The following is an 18,356-nucleotide window of genomic DNA, read 5'->3' as shown; positions in this document are numbered from 1 at the left end:
GTCTCTGTGATTTTATTTATTTATTTATTTATTTATTTATTTATTTATTTATTTATTTTAAAGATGCAAAAGGTATTCTGATCTAAGCGTGTGATGCCAGGAATCCAGAAATACATAAAGACTGTTTTTAATAATCAATTTGTACAATCTCTCTGTCGTCTGTATCGTCGAATACAAATTCATTTAAATCTAGTCAATAACATTACGAGGCTATGCGTGTCCACTAGTCAGAAATGTTGATACACAACCCCCAAAGCTCATTAATATTTGTTAAAACTAATTCATTAGTTCTAATGAAGTTGTGAAGGAATAAAAGAAAATGGAATGTTTAAGAAGGAGGGCAAAATGTCTAGAAGACATTTCAGTTGAACCCAGCGTTACTGTAGAGTACCAACATGTACATACCGGAGACACGTGAACATTGTGCTGTTCTGCCTTTTCAGCCAAAGCAGTGGTCGGACCTAACACTAAATAAAATTAATGTAGAAAAAAGCTGCAGCAAAATCGAGCATTTTTGGCCGAAATAATAATAATAATAATAATAATAATAATAATAATAATAATAATAATAATAATAATAATAATAAACGTGCGAAATCCTGTATGGTGACTAAAATATACATGATCTGCTAGTGGGTACTTTTGCTTTGTGGCAACTTTACCAAGGAGAAATTTGACCTGTGAATAAAAGTAGAGCTACACGCATACAGTTCCCTCCACTAATATTGGCACCCTTGGTAAATATGAGCAAAATTCTTTTGTTCAGAAAATTCTCAAAAATACTCCGCTCTCACGGATATCAAACCATTGCAAACAAAACACAGGTTTATTCCAAAAATATGTTTGTTAAATATAGGTGTGCAACTATTATTATTGGCACCTTTTTAGTCAATACTTTGTGCTACCTCTCTTTGCAAAGATAACAGCTCTGAGTCTTCTCCTATAATGCCTGATGAGGTTGGAGAATACATGGTGAGGGATCTGAGACCGTTCCTCCATACAGAATCTCTCCAGATCCTTCACATTTCAAGGTCCACACTGGTGGACTCTCCTCTTCAGTTCACCACACAGGCTTTCTATGACTTGAAGTCAGGGGACTGGGATGGCAGGACCTTGATTTTGTGGTCAGTAAACCATTTTTGTGTTGATTTTGATGTATGTTTTGGATCATTGTCCTGCTGGAAGATCCAACCACGGCCCATTTGAAGCTTTCAGTCAGAGGCAGTCAGGTTTTCATTTAATATCTGTTGACATTTTATTAGGATACATGGCCTCATTAGTAACCACCATATTTATCCTTGGGCATGAGGTACTTTTCCATGAGGCTACCTCTCTGTGTGTACCAAATCCACCTCTAGTGTTACCAAAAAGCTCTGTTTTGGTTTCATCTGAACGTAGAACCCGATCCCATTTGAAGTTCCAGTAGTGTCTGGCAAACTGAAGACGCTCGAGTTTGTTTTTGGATGAGAGTAGAGGCTTTTTTCTTGAAACCCTTCCAAACAGCTTGTGGTGATGTAGGTGACTTCAGATTGTAGTTTTGGAGACTTTCTGACCCCAAGACACAACTAACTTCTGCAATTCTCCAGCTGTGATCCTTGGAGATCTTTTTTTATCCATTCGAACTGTCCTCTTCACAGTGTGTTGAGATGATATAGACACACGTCTAATTCCAGGTTGATTCATAACATTTCCAGTTGACTGGAACTTCTTAATTATTGCCCTGATGGTGGAAATGGGCATTTTCAATGCCTGTGCTATTTTCTTATAGACACTTCCCATTGTGTGAAGCTCAACAACCTTTTGCCGCACATCACAGTTCCCAAATTCCTTGGTTTTATAATATGCAACAGAGTGAATCCTGGTATATGCTATCTAAAGCTTTTTTCAAGTCAATGTAATCGATGTAAATTGTACTGTTCCACTCTGCATTCTGCTCCAAGACTTGCCTCAGGACAAAGGGCTGGTCTACAGTATCCAGGACTTTTTTATAAAAGCAGTTTGCCTGGTATAATGCTTTCATATCAATCCTTCTGGCTGCTACTTCTGCCTCCAATGCAAGCTGTTCAATGTTTCCCTTGCCTTTTCTAACCCCTGTCATAACCTCCTTACCCTTTTCTGAGTGAGAGAAAACAAAGAGTTGTAACAAATAAATGTAGTGTTTCACAAACATAAAATATGAGCCTATGGCATATCCAAATTCACAAATAATCACAATCTGTTCTACAAATCTGAACAAATCCAAAATTCAATGTATACAAATGCATACGTCGCCGTTAAGTTTGTGAGAGACGTGAATATTGTTGTAAACGATTTTCTCCACTTGATTTTGTCGCATTTGTTGACGCGGGATTTCTCGCAAATGCACCCAACCCTAACCTTCCAAACCAGCAGCGAGATTATATATTTATTTATTTATTTATTTATTTATTTATTTATTTATTTATTTTACACTAGTCCCCCAGGAGAAGCATGACAACACACCTTACACTACACCAGGCATACAGCCAATGAAAACGAGAGCGTTTTCGGTTGACACAGGTGAGTTTCTTCCTCAGTTTATCAATAATTAACCCTTTTTGTGTGGGTTTTTTTTTCTTTTTGCGCAACCACTTGTTGCAACCCCCCTTCAGTGCATCATAAATGATCTGAGCATGCATAAAGCTCATGATTCATTATTTTCCTTCACAGCGGGTTTGTGCTTGAATTCACTCTTCTGTGGGTGTCACAAGCTCGGAGTTGAATTCACTTACTTTCAGATTCTCCTTGACTGCAGAAGCGTAATTCCAAGCTGGCTACGAGTTACTACACAAATCTTAAATAACTTGACAGAATGGAAATATGAGAACATTTCATTGCATTGAAAGTCTCTTCTCAGCTCAACTCTCATTTTTGAAGCATGTGGGATTTGATGCAAAAGGAATGATTGATCCATTTTTACATTTCCTGTTCGTACATTCAGCAGCTTGATTCGGAGGATTGTGGGCTGCCCAATGACCCACAACATGGAGTCATTGTTCCCACAGCTGACAACCTATTAAAGCCCTGCAGGACCTGCAGCACTACAAGCAGCCACTGATCCCATGTGACCCCACCATCTTATGGCACAGATATCTATCTGGCAACCACTCAGTACATACAGCACATACTGTATAGGGCCACATAGTTTTATTTTTTCTTTTTAATTTCTATATATTTTAAACTTTTTTTTCCCCAATAAACCTGACATTCTGAAAAAGAGAATAGTCTTTGACTGCATATGTCAAAACAGAAAGGAAAAAAAAAATACCACCTGTAATATCAACAGGTCCACCTCAATATCCTTTAAAATGAAATTGTATCCCCGATGTAATGTAACGTGTGTTGTAATGCTTCTCCTGGGAGACTAGTGTAAATTGACGTCGTCTTCTGGTTATGAAGAGGAAGGGTTAGGGTTGCTAAACTGGAGAAAATCTCCCACAAATGTAACTGAAACATATACATTTGTATTCATTGGATTTGTTCAGAGAGCTGTAGAATGAATTGTATTTAATTGATATATATATAATATATAATATAATATAATATAATATAATATTTGTGAAACAGCACATTCATTTATTACACCTCTGTGTTTTCTCTCAAAATGGCGTTTGTGTTTGCAAATCCAGTCGAGTTTTCCTTTCCAAAGCAGATTGTGTTTGTTTGAGAAATGGTAGATTTGTTTGTTTAGTTTTGGCACAAATTTATCTCCATGTTTACCACCCTGGGCAGGGCCCTGCCTTCTGATAAGTACAGCATTGAGTGCAAGCATTAAGACAGTGACTCACCTTTGGTGCCACCAACAGTTTACACCCGTCATCCTGTTAAAAAGTTTACACACCTCCTGGCTCTTAATGTATCGTATTGCTCTGTTGAGCAATCGGTGAATGTTTGCACCTTTTGTAATAGTCGCGTACGAGTCCCTCACTTGTCCTCGATGTGAAAAGATGGATCTTAAAATCATATGGTCACTGTTGGAAAGGGGTCATATATGCAGAAGATGCTGGAAAACCAAATAATGTGCAGGACCTGGAGTACAGTGGGCAGGTTAACTGCTCAGGACAAACAAGTGTGTCGTGAACAACTCTCACAAAACATAAACACAGTCTCTGATCATCCAGGTAACGACACACAGTATTAATAATCAAGGGTGTGTAAACTTTTGAACTGGATCATTTGTTTAAATCCAGTTATTGTGTCTTATGGACTATATGTATACATCTATTATGTGAAACAGCTTATTCAGGACAGTACAAAATAAAATAAAAACAAACCAATTTTAATTATTTAATTTTATTTTAAAATTCTTAACATTTTGCAGATTCTCCAAGGGGTATGCAAATTTATGAGCACAACTGTAGGCTGACTTTTTATAGCTGAAGCTGACTGCTTGTATTTCTTTCTTTTATTTAAAATTGGCTTTTTATTTAAGGTGTATTTAAAGAGAGTGCTTTTTTTAAAAGTAGATTTCTTTTATTTAAAGCCAAGTTCTTATATTTAAAATTGACTTCTTTTATTTAAAGAACTGGGGGGAAAAAGAAAGTACACCCCCCTTCAGTTCTATGCTTTATGGTTATCGGGGCCTAATAAAACAATTGTGTGGGCCTCACCAACTTCTATAAACAAACAAATAACCAATAAATACACCGATCAGCCATAACATTTAAACATCCTCCCTTATATTGTGTAGTTCCCCCTTGTGTCATCAAAACAGCTCTGACTCGTTGAAGCTTGGACTCCACAAGACCTCTGAAGGTGTGCGGTGGTACTTGGCACCAGGACGTTAGCAGCAGATCCTTTGTTGGAGATTTGAGGTGGGACCTCCATGGATTGGACTTGTTTGTCCAGCACATTCCACACGTGCTCGATCAGATTGAGATCTATGGAATTTGAAGACCAAGTCAACAACTTGAACTCTTTGTCATGTTCCTCAAACTATTCCTGAACATATGCAGTGTAGCAGGGTACATTATCCTGCTGAAAGAGGCCAGTGTACTTCATTTGCAACAATGTTTAGGTAGGTGGTACGTGTCAAAGTAACATCCACATGAATGCCAGGACTCAAGGTTTCCCAGCAGAACATTGCCCAGCACATCACACTTCCTCCGCCAGCTTGCCTTCTCCCCATAGTGTTTCCTGGTGCCATCTCTTCCCCAGGTGACGCACACGCACCTGGTCTTCCGTATGATGTAAAAGAAAACATGATTTCCAGGGTAGACCAGGCTACCTTCTTTTGCTCCATGGTCCAGTTCTGATGCTCATGTGCGGCTACGCATCCCCCCACACACACAAGCCGTGATGCACTGTGTGTCCTGACACCTTTCTCTCATAACCAGCATTATCTCTTTCAGCAATTTGTGCTACAGGAGCTCTTCTGTGGGATTGGACCCGATGGGCTAGCTTCACTCCCCTCATGCATCAATGTGCCTTGGACACTCATAACCCTGTCACCGGTTCACCGGTTGTCCTTCCTTAGGCCACTTTTGTTAGGTACTAACCACTGCATACCAGGAACCCCCCTCCCCGCCCAGAAGACCTGCTGTTTTGGAGATACTGTGACCCAGTCATCTAGCCATCACAATTTGGTCCGTGTCACAGTTGCTCAGATCCTTGCGCTTGCTCATTTTTCCTGCTTCCCATACATCAACTTTGATTATCTCATCACAATGGCACCTGTCAAGGTATCATATTTGGCAACAAATCAGCCAACATGGCAGCATGTTATTCATGTCACCACTCAGTGGTTTTAATGTTATAGCCGATTGGTGTCTTTTTTTTTTCTTTCTTCAAAAAAGTAAACCAACATTCAGAAACCAGGTGAGAAAAAGTAAGTACACCATAAAATTCAGTAACATGTAGAACCAGCACTAGCAACAACAACTTGAAGTAAACATTTTATTTTTAAAGAGATTTTTGGAGAACATTTGACCCACTCTTCTTTACAACATTGCTTCAGTTCATTGATGTTTGAGGGCATTCATTAGTGCACAGCTTTCTTAATGTCCCGCCAGCAACTCAGTGAGGTTGAGGTCTGGACACTGACTTGGCCATTTCACCACCTTGATTTTTTTCTTCTTCAGCCATTCAGATGTCGATTTGCTGGTGTGTTTGTCCTGTTGCATGACCCAATTTCATCCCGGCTTAAGCTGCTGAACAGAAGGCCTCAAATTTGTCTCAAGACTATTCTGGTATAAAGTGATGTTCGGTGTTATCTCAATGACTGCAAGTTTCCCAGGTCCTGCGGCCGTGAAACAAGCCCAAATCATCACCCCTCCACCAAGGTGCTTGACAGTTGGAAGTTGAAAAGAAAAAAAAAAGGGATTAGGTGGGAGATGTTTTTAGATTGTCTTTAATGAAACCTGTCCTTCACACTGTGTCTGCATGGTGCTTCTCTCCTCATTCTCTCTCACTCTACTCACTAGCACCACCTAGCGGCAAGAATCAATGGCATTAACAGTATATTATATAGACACACCATCCCCGCAAAACAGAAATAAAATCCACTAATTCTCACCGAACAATGCCCTGATTTATATATCTATACACAAGACTGGAATAAACCTAGCTCTAAGCCTGTGTCCATGATGATATTCTCTGTTAACATAGTAATATCCAGAATACCAGAACAGATGTCTGAAGTTACTATATCCAAATTAAATATAATTTCACAGGCAACAAAGAAAAAATGCTCTGTCTTGTGTGTGTGCAGGAGGGTATGTGTTTAAGTTTGATTTTCCCCCCGCAAGTTTTCCTGAAGAAACTGTGGGATTTGTGTGTTCTTGCTGATCGTCTCAGGTTTTTCTGTCCATTCTCTGAGTCAGCAGCAATGAAATCTCAACCGGCTTCAGCATCAGGAAAACTCTTTGCTTGAGCCCGATGTGTGTAACTCTTGCCATAGTCTAACACGATGTGTTGGATGACTTGTTTCTCTATCTCCACTGGATCACTGAACTTGAGGCACCCTTCGGCCAGTGAAATGGTCTCCGCACCTGCACTCTGTCCCCCTGCTTGAAGTGAGTGCGTCCAGCTCTCTCGGCATCGCTATAGCACTTCATGTGTGATTGCTCATGAGCAACTCCCTCGCGTACATCTCGAGCATGACCGGGAGAACGAGGAGGCATGATGATGAGTCTTCATTTTTTTCAATAATGGAGCAACTCAAAGGGTGAAACGTCTGTGGAGATGCATGTGGAGTGGAGTGGTGAACTGGAGACCCTGTTGAGGGCTCTATTGAATCGTTCAGTGACCCCACTGGGTGCAGGATGGTACACTGAAGTGTAGATGTGAGCAATATCTCCATCTATGAAAAACTGACAAACTGCTATTTAGAATGGTAGCCCATGAGAGATGGGCTAGTCAGTGGGACTACACTATCCATTCCAAGTATGTTCCAGGGTGTCTGGAAAAAGCACAGGTTGCAGAAGAGCAGCAGATATCTGACTCACATGCAGCGACTTGAGGCTGTTGTAGCATACTGTCCACGTCTAACTTTGAAGTAAGGCAGTAGCCGAGGGTTTACGACTTTAGATGAAGCAGGACATTTCTTTGCATGCTGTGTGCACAACGCAGTCAATTCCAGATAAGAAAAACAGTTTCAAACTACTGTGGTGAGATTGCAGGCTTTACTGTTGACTTATCAAGCCAGCACGGTACATGACGTCATACGTGAAGCACAGGAAGCGATCTCACTATCGAGTGATGCACATTCCTGCCTGATCAGTATATTGAGTCCGAATCAATTTTGTGGGCCATGCGTTTGACAAATTTGCCCCGAAGAGAACACTTCCAAAAGAACTTCTGCCCAAGTTCCACCCTTTCTCTTAGCAAATAATCTCCCCTGGATACTGTAGACCTGTACTAAAGAACTGCTGCTTGTAATGATAATACTGAACATTCATTTAAAACACTTAACATCTTTATACAGTACACAATCATGAGAGAATTGATTTATAATCCCACTATCGTAGAAGAGGACGGGAGTTTTGTCTCGTCAGTCGTATCTGGCTTGCTCATTAGGAATCCAGTTCTACCTCTGGATTTCTGTAAAGCTGCTTTGTGACAGCATCTATTGCGAACAGTGCTGTACAAATAAAACGGAATTGCGTTACATGAAACGTAGGGTAATTCCAGAAAATGGCTCAGGAGACACAATACAACAGTTTGTCTTTTTATTGAGTTTAACAGTCTTCATTCACATAGGGAATGCATTTATAGTAATGACTTACATATCAAGGAGGTCATAAACAGAAGATTATTGGCAAGCTCATATTTCCTGCATTGTATCAAGATTTCAAAAAGTGGTAACGCCTAAATTAGGCAGAGATAATGACTGTACACACATTTCCTGGTCCCCAAGCACTTTCTCTGCCCCATGATGAGCTCACTTATCACTGGACCCAGTTGCTGTTTTGTTTCGTATAATTCTTCATTTTCCAAGTCATGCAAAGTCATGCACACTAAATACATGGTTTCAAATGCAAATGACATTTTTCTTCCTGCTTTAATGTCATATCAGGCAAAAGCATACACCTACATAAAAAGTAAAATCAGGTTCATGCTCATTCTTATTGTGTCAAAACAGAATGTGCTGCAATACCTTTTTCCTTTTACTGATCTTTTAAAATGCTTTTGGGGGGGGGTTGATGTGCCAGTTTCATTTGGTTTGCCAAATATTTGTAAAAGTCAATTAAGAACAGCACAGCTGAAAGTGTGTAGCTCAAAATTGAACCTAGACAATTATATAGTTGTTGAATGGTCTTTCCGGTGTTGGTCTCGGTTGTAGAAGAGCGGAGAAATTTTGGTTAAGTGGAAAAGATCAAGGAATTTTAAAAAGAAAAAAAAAGCTAATTTGCAAATTTAATTCTCACACACAGAGGAAATGTGACATCTGTAGCCATGTGTCATTAAATAAAGTTAGACAGCACCACGGCCCATTTGCTTAAGGTTTCCTTTGTGTGTGTGAATTCCAGATATTCCCGAGCCGTGATCACATGTAATGTGAGTTTAACAGAATTAGCTTTAAACATGATAAAACAGCTTTTGCTTACATGCTGGGGAGCCACGGTCACGCGCTTCCATCTAAAGTACACCGTATATAAAGAGCAGACATTAAAACCCACCCAGGAATTGGAAGCATGGAAAGACAGACCTCAGTGGCTCCAACTTGGACTGTAAATCTGAGATCATTTTGCACCATGAAAGCATTAAAGTTATAAATCACATTTATAAAATGATCTGATCTCACAGAAATGGATGCTGCAAAGAGGAAGATTTAATTATTCCCGTTCTGAGCTAATAGGGGTACGCTGAGTAAAACTACTCTTTACTTGTTTTTAAATTATTTCTTCTTTTAAAAAAAAAAAAAAAAAAAAAAATTATCTAGTAAGTGGGCACTTTAACACCCTTGAGCAAGACCCTTTCAAACTGCTCAGCTCTGTTTGTTTCCTGCATCAGTTGGTAGATCTATTCGGACAAACTGTGACGAATATACGAATGTAAAGCATCCAAATGATACCAAATGTGAGAAACGACTGGGAGTTTATTTATAAATCACAATTTTAAAAATGTAGAAAATTGGTCCGGCTTCAGAAACAAGGCACGCAATGTCTTGGTTCATGATCTCCATGTTTGTGTCAAGCATTCCCTAGAGATGTAAAGATTTTTGTGTATATTAAAAAAAACAACAAAAAAAACAAAACTGCATTACTGAGGTTAAATTCCAAGCAGCAGGACAGCCATGCAAGCAATCTTGTGGACAGGATGCTCTAGTAATAGGTCTCTCTCTCCACCCAACCTACAGCAAAACAGACAGTCCTTTAGTCATCACAGATCCAGTATGTAGCGCATGAAATAGAACTGCTGGAAAATCATGACCACATTACCCCTTCTATTTTGTACTAATTAATGATGCTCCTGATTTATATGTAAATATATAAATTGTTAAATCATTCATTACATGAGCAATTGGGATTCGTTACGGATAAAATCGAATCTATATCCGGATTTCTGTAAGGCTACTTTGTGACGATGTCCATTGTTAAAAGCGCTATACAAATTAAACTGAATGACACAAAAGTTTGTCCCCCACCCAACACTCACCTCCTGGACTGCGTCGGATGATGAGCTTTCGGATTTCATCATAAATAAAGATAAGAAGTGAGTAGGGGAAGGCACAGAACCACCAGTTTGGTCTGGAGAGGATCAAGATCAAAGATCGAATGTTAATAAATACACCTATTTGCAAACTAAGTGTTGGTTGTATCCAAGGCGGCTTTTACTTCTTGGTAATGAGACCGTTCTGCTTGAAATGTATAATTCCTCATACTAACGATTAATACGTTCAGGCATATATGAGTAAGGTAAGCATAAGGAACTTACTTGAGAGGATACATTCTAAGGGCAACATCCATTCCTGGGCAGTAGGAGAGAAAAGCTGCCAAAGCAGTCTCCTCAAACAGCCCGAAGATGAGAATTTTGTTCCTGCATTAACAAAAAGTGGGAAGCTTTAAATCACAGATCCAGATAATCAATAGATTGAATTTTGAATACTATTCCAGGATGTATTATGGTCTCTCTACTTACTTCATTCCTTGTTGGAAGACAGAGTTCCTCCTGGTCTTACAGATGATCAAATCTGCCCATTGCACAACCACAATACTGATAAAGAATGCAGTGTGGCATGTGAACTCCACGATCTTCCTCTGCTCATATGTCTGGAAAGAACTTGGACATGTTAAAACTTGAGACTTGGTGAATAGCTCTTTTTCGGTATTTCATTTCCCTTACCCATTGCTGCCCGTAGCTATCTTCCAGGTCATTCATATATTTGTCATCCCAGAACACGCGTATACCCAACAATGTAGAAGGCAGGAATCCATTTTCAGCCAGAATTACAAAGTAGGTAAAGAAGCCAGCAAGTGCTTGAATCATACCTGTGAGAGAAAACACGAGAGATCAGCATATACGAGAATTTCTTTGGAGGGTGGAGGGGGAATCTCACGAACTCGTGACGATTATCTTTGGAGAATTTATTTAAATAAATAGTGCTCATAGAAATCAGTGAAGTGGCAGAGGTTCACCAATCTGTCCATAGGCCATGCTAATAAGCCTTTCATTGACCAGCTTGTCCGTCTTGGGGTTTCTGGGTTGCCTCTTCATGATGTCACTCTCAGCAGCCTCATAGGCCAAGGAAATGGCAGGGACCTTGTAATGGGGACAGAGGTAATAAAGCCCAATTTAAACACCAAACAATTCTGCTAAAAACAAGCTCTTACACCAGTTACACTTACCATGTCTGTACCAAGGTCAATGCAAAGAATGGTGACTGTGCCCAGAGGAAGAGGGATGTTTGCAATTATAAAGAAAAGAAAAGGTGTGATCTCGGGAATATTGCTCGTCAAGGTGTAAGCAATTGACTTCTTCAAGTTGTCAAAGATCAGGCGGCCTGGTGAAATAAAAGTCAACTTTAGGATGTGATATTTTTGCCGCTGAAATATCGATTATTGCTATTATTTGCTTTGCGTCCTGTACCTTCCTCAACTCCAGTAACAATAGAAGCAAAGTTGTCATCCAGGAGAATCATATCAGCAGCCTGTTTGGAGACATCAGACCCAGCGATACCCATTGCTACACCAATATCAGCCTTCTTCAGAGCAGGAGAATCATTAACACCATCTCCAGTCACAGCCACAATGGCACCCTGTTACAATAAAATATACAATTTGTACACCGTTGTCTTACCATTATTTCATTCGTTATTCTCACATCAAAATTCAACAGCAGTAAGCTCATCAGCAATTACCTGTCGCTGGCAACCTTCCACAATAATCAGTTTTTGTTGAGGAGAAGTTCTGGCAAACACAATCTCAGTGTGGTGTTTCAATACATCATCTAATTGCTCAGGGGTCAGGTCCTTAAGATCACCACCATGAACCACACATGCCTTGGCATCTCTGAAAGTAAAGATCAGTGAACGGTTGACACGCACAACGTATTTCATCACACACCTGATAAGAATATCCAAATACAAGAATTTCCCACTACCTTGGGTTGACCTCATTTATTGGGATGTTCAGACGAGCAGCGATGTCTTCCACAGTTTCATTGCCTTCAGAGATGATACCCACACCCTTAGCAATAGCTTTAGCTGTGATTGGATGATCTCCTGTGACCATGATAACCTAGGACAAGGTAAAAAGTTTTACAATTCAAACTATTCCACAAATTATGCAAATCATTATACCTTGATGCAAATTATTATACCTTGATTCCAGCACTCCTGCACTTGCCAACAGCGTCAGGTACTGCAGCACGAGGAGGATCAATCATGGACATGAGTCCAAGAAAGCAGAGATTCTCAGTGGGGAAGTTCACATCTTCTGTATCAAACTGGAAGTCCTCAGGGAACTGATCATCAGGAAGACTGTAATGGCAGAAACCTGTGTAACAAATGGCAGACTTGTTAGCAACAATCTGATCACGCGTAACCCTTTTTTTGTTGTTGTAATAACTCAACAACAAATTGTTGACAGAGTTGCATTTACAGTAACAATATTACCCAGCACTCGTTCACCCAGGCCCCCCAATTCTAAGTATGCGTTCTGGAAAGCATCTTTCAACTCATCATCCAGTGGTTGCTCTTTCCCTTGAAGCATAATAGTTGAACATCGATCCAGAATCCTCTCGGGAGCTCCTTTCATTACTAGCAGGTGTTTGCTCTCTCCATCACTGGGGTTCTTGTGGATGGACAGCTAATGGATAAAAGGCCATTGTAAAAAGACATTAGCAAATTCATACTCACAGAACGCAAGCAAACTGCATATTGTAGAAGTAGGGAGATCACGTTACCTGGTATTTATTAGTGGAGTTGAAAGGGATCTCTGCAATCTTTGTGTATTTATCCCTCATTTCTTTCACTGAACCACAGCAAAGCTCAATACATTTCAACAGCGCTGACTCTGACGCATCACCAGCTGTATCTCTCTGCGGAACAGAATTATGAAAAATTGTGTATTGCAAAATACCTTTTATGAGTAAACATGTTTGATGCAATCATCCGGTCCAATCGACCGATCAAAAAACGGCTTGGCAAGTGAAAATCCTGGGAAAATGGGTAAAATAATGAATATCTGACATTAACATTTTACGCTACAACTTACCAAAAACAGTTTAATGTGTTTTACAAACCGTGTGCTTATGAACAATACCTTAAGTATGGGAACGTTTTCTTGATCTGCGAGGAAGACTGCACGATTGCAGAGGCCAGCAATTCGAGCCAGGCCTGCCCAAGTGGGAGAGCTCCTGTCAAATGCGGTTCCACTTTGGTTCTCTGTGGTATCTGCTTCATGAATTTGATTGTCAAACCACATATGTGCCACAGTCATACGGTTCTGCGTCAGAGTTCCTGTCTTGTCTGAGCAGATAGTGGAGGTGGATCCAAGTGTTTCTACAGCTTCAAGATTCTTTACCAGACAGTTCTTCTTTGCCATACGCTTGGCAGTTAAAGTCAAACACACCTGTGCACAGGGACGATAAGGGACTGATTAGAACTCGGCTAATAACCCAGTTTATGGAAGATTGCATCTTTCATATGAAAACTGTTGCATGGAAAATAGCATACTCTTGTTCTTCTCAGTGTTTTCCATAATGAATGTTCACCCACTAGTGAGTCCGTAACAAGACTGCAATGATATTACGGAAGAGTCACTGAAACAGGCCAAGAAATATTACACAAAATTGATCTCAAATGTAGTTGGTGTGACGCTCTGCGCCAGGTGACATGACCGTCACTGATCAGCTGCATGAATCTACAGTGCTGGGTTTGTTACACCTAGCCTAGACACTTCATACCATTCGGTTTTTCCTTACGATGGCAGGTGGTACTGTTAGCCTCTTTCAAAAAATGCTAACCGAATCTCTAAAAACAGTGGTCACCAACAGTGACCTGTTCCTTTAGATCTACCTTCCTGCAGGTTTAATCTCCAACCAAAATCTAACTCGCAGGTTTTAGTTGATCTAGAACTTCTTAAGGCAGTGATTAGATTGTCAGGTGGGCATAATTATGGTTGGAGGTAAAGTCTTCAGGAAGGTAAACCTCCAGGAGCACGGTTGGTGACCATTGCTCTAAAACACTTGTTACTCGCAAATATGATGATAGAGATGCCAACATGGTTCAATCTGTGAAAGAATCTTTAAAAAATATATATTATATATATATTCAATACTTGCTCCTACATTTTAAATGTTTTAAAATAAGGTTTTAAACATTTTTCACAGATGTAGAACATTTAAAGAAAGAAAAGGTTTACTTTTTATATACCTTAACCTTTTCATATACAACCCCAATTCCGAAAAAGTTGGGACAGTATGGAAAATAAACAAACAAAGAGGAGTGATTTGTAAATGCACTTTGACTTATTTAAACAAACACTAATGGATATCCTGACATGAGCTCAGGAACTTTGGGAAACCTTTGTTAGTCAACAAGTTAAGGCTTTACTGTGCAAAGCAGAAGCCATGCATCAACACTGTCCAGAAGCACCACTGACTTGTCTGGGCTCGGTCTCATCTGAGATGGACAGTACCACAGTGGAATCGTGTTTTGTGGTCCGACGAGTCAACATTTCAGATAGTTTTTGGACAAAACAGCCATCGTGTTCTCCGGGCCAAAGAGGAAAAGGATCATCCGAGTTGTTATCAGCGTCAGGTCTAAAAGCCAGCGTCTGTCATGGTATGTGGGCGTGTCAGTGCCCATGGCATGGGTAACGTGCATATCTGTGAGGGCGGCATTAATGCAGAAAGATATGTACACATTTTGGAGCAACATACACTTCCACCCAGAGTGGCACAACACCAAACCACATTCTGCCCGGATTGCACGTGCCTGGTTGCGTAAGCAGAGAGTGCCGGTGCCAGCATGCCCTGCCTGCAGTCCTGACCCGTCTCTGCACCCAAGCACTTAATAAGTGTTATTAAAAGAAAAGGTGATGTTACACAGTGGTAAACAGTCAACTGTCCCAACTTTTTTTAAATGAGTGTATATTTTAAAAAAATAATAAATTAAATTCACAAAGTAAAACATCAAATGTGTTAATAATGTGTTTTCACTATAGTACAGGGTGAATTTAATTTTCAAATGACTTTTTGGTGTATTTTTTGTGCATTTTCCATACTGTCCCAACTTTTTCAGAACTGGGGCTGTACCTAAACATTTCATCTACCTAGTGTTTCAATACTGAGGTTTAAACTGGTACTTACAGTTACAGTAGCCAAGAGACCCTCTGGCACATTTGCAACAATGATACCAATGAGGAAAATGACTGCCTCTAGCCAGCTGTATCCAAGAATCAGTGACAGAATAAAGAAGGACACACCAAGGAAGACAGCCACACCAGTTATAATGTGAATAAAGTGCTCAATCTCAATAGAGATGGGGGTTCGGCCAACTTCCAGACCAGACGCAAGAGTAGCAATACGGCCCATCACGGTGCGATCACCGGTGTTGATGACAATACCTCTAGCTGTGCCTAAAGGGAAAACAACCAGATTTAATATTATACAACATTTATAATAATAATAATAATAATAATAATAATAGCATGAGCAGATAAGATAAGCAGTTTATGCTGAATTATACATGAATATACACTCGAAATCTGGAACAGAACTGTACCTTCTACACAATTAGTAGAAAAAAAAGCAATGTTCCTTGTTTCCAAAGGATTTTCATTAGAGAAGTCTGGAGTACGAGTCTGGGGCTCTGATTCACCAGTGAGTGAGGAATTGTCCACCTAAAAAGGAGGAAGGCCTCAAATGAATGAGTCACAATAGAAAGAGTTAGGTAGATATGATACGAGGCTGTCATTTTCCACTTCACTACAGTTAGGTCATGGTCACCTTGCACCCATGGGCAGAAATTATACGCAGATCAGCAGGAATTCGGTCTCCACCCTTAACCTCCACAAGGTCTCCAACAACCACATCCTCTGCATTGATGCTCATTTTCTCACCGTCACGGATGACCAAGGCTTGCTAAATGACAAAGCATTGACATAGTAAAGAACAATACAATGGGTTCTACAAGTTTGAAATGGGAATGAAAATACCATTTTCAGTACCTGAGGAACGAGATTTTTGAAGGAGTCCATGATCTTTGAGCTCTTCGCCTCTTGATAGTACGAGAAACAACCAGTGATCATAACTACTGCGGATAACACAATACCCAGGTATAACTGTAAGGCAGTGAGACAGAGATTGAAAGAAACAGGGATCAATCATCTTTGCATACAACATGCCTCCAATCTTTCCCCCCCCTTTAAATAAAGATCATTACATTATCATTTGCTGGTTCGTCTTCTGAAGCTGCTTGAATTCCATATGCCAGGAAACAAAGAATAGCTCCAATCCACAGAAGAGTAGAGAATCCACCAAAGAGCTGTTTGCAAAATTTGACCCATTCTGGGGTGGTGGGAGGGGGGGTCAGGGCATTGGGTCCATCACGTTCAAAGATCTCTTTTGCACGAGCAACAGTCAATCCCTAGTAAGGAAAATACATAGTTAAACCCAAAACATAGAATACAAATCAAGTTAGTATGGAACATTAAAAGGTTCTACTAGTATTGGTCATATGACATTACAGATAAGTGTCTAAACAAAAAGCAGGCTTACCCTGATGAGATCACTGCCATACTTCCTGTTAAGCTCCTCGGGAGTCAGCTTATGATCATCCTACAAAGTTTTTATATTTGCAAAAAAAAAAAAAGTCTGAGTGTAACAATTTAAATTTTGACCAAAAGGTTTCACAGGTCATGTGCCAGAATATGACTCACCAAGTCCACTTCCTTTTTAAGTTCATCCATATCCTTATCCTTGTCCTTCTTGCCCTTGGACTTGGATTTCTTGCCCCCCTGTTCTGAGGTGGCTGCCAGCTCATACTGTTCCCGACCTTCCTGTGATAGACCAAACAGGAACACTTAGAATTTAGTCCATTACAAAAACCTTACAATACAACAAAGGGAAGTATTTATTTAAAATAAATAAATAATTTAAAAAAAAAATCATTAAAGGCCAATTTCAAAGGATGCATGTGCAAACATATCAATTATGTTATATATACACATACATACATACATACATATATACACACATATACATATATATATACACATATATATATACATATACATTATATGTATACATATATACACATATACACACACACACATATATATACACACACACACATATATATACACACACACATATATACACACACACATACATATACATACATATATATATATACATATATACATATATATATATATACATATATACATATATATATATATACATATATACACATATATATATACATATATACACATATATATATACATATATACACATATATATATACATATATACACATATATATATACATATATACACATATATATATACATATATACACATATATATATACATATATACACATATATATATACATATATACACATATATATATACATATATACACATATATATATACATATATACACATATATATATACATATATACACATATATATATATATATATATATATATATATATATATATATATATATATATATATATACATACACATACACATACACACACGTTGAAATATTGAATTAAATATTGAATTAATTCAAATCACTACATATTTAAAGAGTATATTGTTTAAAATGAGAACTTTAAGGATTTTCTTTTACAGAAGTATTTGTTGCAGTGGACGAATCATAAATTGCCAAGTCGTAAATACTGGTTCTCTTCTTTTCAGTGGTACGTGGGTGTCAGAAATGGAACGTTGTGCAGCGCCACCTTGTGTACTGGGGTATTTCTGCTTTTCAATAAGCACCATCTACTGTTGGGTAATGAATGTGCACTTTGATTCAGTGCATCGCCGGCATTTAACGCCTAGCTGTGAACGCAAAACATGTCCCGGTGGGAACATCCCTTAACGTCACTCATCACTGATCTTAAAACTAGATGTGTGCGCAGGCCTGTTTTTAAATCCTAATTCAGACCACTCGCACGGTTACTTTCGCTTGTACCTACCCAAAATAATGTTCTAATAAACTTTAACAGCCTAAAACATTAAACAAGTCATTTATTCCAGTGATCCTGTCCAGAATAGAGCAGTTCCTGAAACCTTGCCATAGCCTTAGCTCATGAGATTCATATTTGTTACCTGCTATGATGCGGATGAGAATAAACACCACCCACTCCTTAAATAAAAAAAAAGCTTTTTGATGAATGATGATGCAAAATAGCAAAACAAATCAAAGTGCCACC

The 18,356-nt window shown here is 39.1% G+C and overlaps 1 protein-coding gene across 2 annotated transcripts in view; it reads right to left on the bottom strand.

Annotated features, from left to right (window-relative positions):
- Positions 1–8,169: 8,169 nt before the first annotated feature.
- LOC108258575 (sodium/potassium-transporting ATPase subunit alpha-1) overlaps positions 8,170–18,356 on the bottom strand; it is a 17,380-nt gene continuing 7,193 nt past the window's right edge. Inside the window, exons 2-22 of one of the 2 annotated variants that reach the window (XM_017457279.3) lie at positions 16,845–16,964; positions 16,684–16,743; positions 16,349–16,552; positions 16,134–16,247; positions 15,913–16,047; positions 15,689–15,806; positions 15,274–15,542; positions 13,224–13,532; positions 12,865–12,999; positions 12,575–12,767; positions 12,280–12,455; positions 12,061–12,197; positions 11,819–11,969; positions 11,548–11,716; positions 11,307–11,461; positions 11,097–11,220; positions 10,804–10,949; positions 10,600–10,730; positions 10,396–10,497; positions 10,117–10,208; positions 8,170–9,811 (exon numbers count right to left, since the gene is read on the bottom strand). In XM_017457279.3, coding sequence (XP_017312768.1) covers positions 9,783–9,811; positions 10,117–10,208; positions 10,396–10,497; positions 10,600–10,730; positions 10,804–10,949; positions 11,097–11,220; positions 11,307–11,461; positions 11,548–11,716; positions 11,819–11,969; positions 12,061–12,197; positions 12,280–12,455; positions 12,575–12,767; positions 12,865–12,999; positions 13,224–13,532; positions 15,274–15,542; positions 15,689–15,806; positions 15,913–16,047; positions 16,134–16,247; positions 16,349–16,552; positions 16,684–16,743; positions 16,845–16,964 — 3,069 coding nt within the window. In that variant the 3' untranslated portion in view covers positions 8,170–9,782. Of the gene's footprint in view, positions 9,812–10,116; positions 10,209–10,395; positions 10,498–10,599; positions 10,731–10,803; positions 10,950–11,096; positions 11,221–11,306; positions 11,462–11,547; positions 11,717–11,818; positions 11,970–12,060; positions 12,198–12,279; positions 12,456–12,574; positions 12,768–12,864; positions 13,000–13,223; positions 13,533–15,273; positions 15,543–15,688; positions 15,807–15,912; positions 16,048–16,133; positions 16,248–16,348; positions 16,553–16,683; positions 16,744–16,844; positions 16,965–18,356 lie in introns of those variants that run through there. The other variant, XM_017457280.3, reaches the window with a different exon arrangement.

The sequence above is a fragment of the Ictalurus punctatus genome, chromosome 26 (genome assembly GCF_001660625.3).
Source record: "Ictalurus punctatus breed USDA103 chromosome 26, Coco_2.0, whole genome shotgun sequence".
Lineage (NCBI taxonomy): Eukaryota > Metazoa > Chordata > Actinopteri > Siluriformes > Ictaluridae > Ictalurus > Ictalurus punctatus.
The sequence above is the reverse complement of the archived record's forward strand: the minus strand, read 5'-3'. Positions and strand labels throughout refer to the sequence as shown.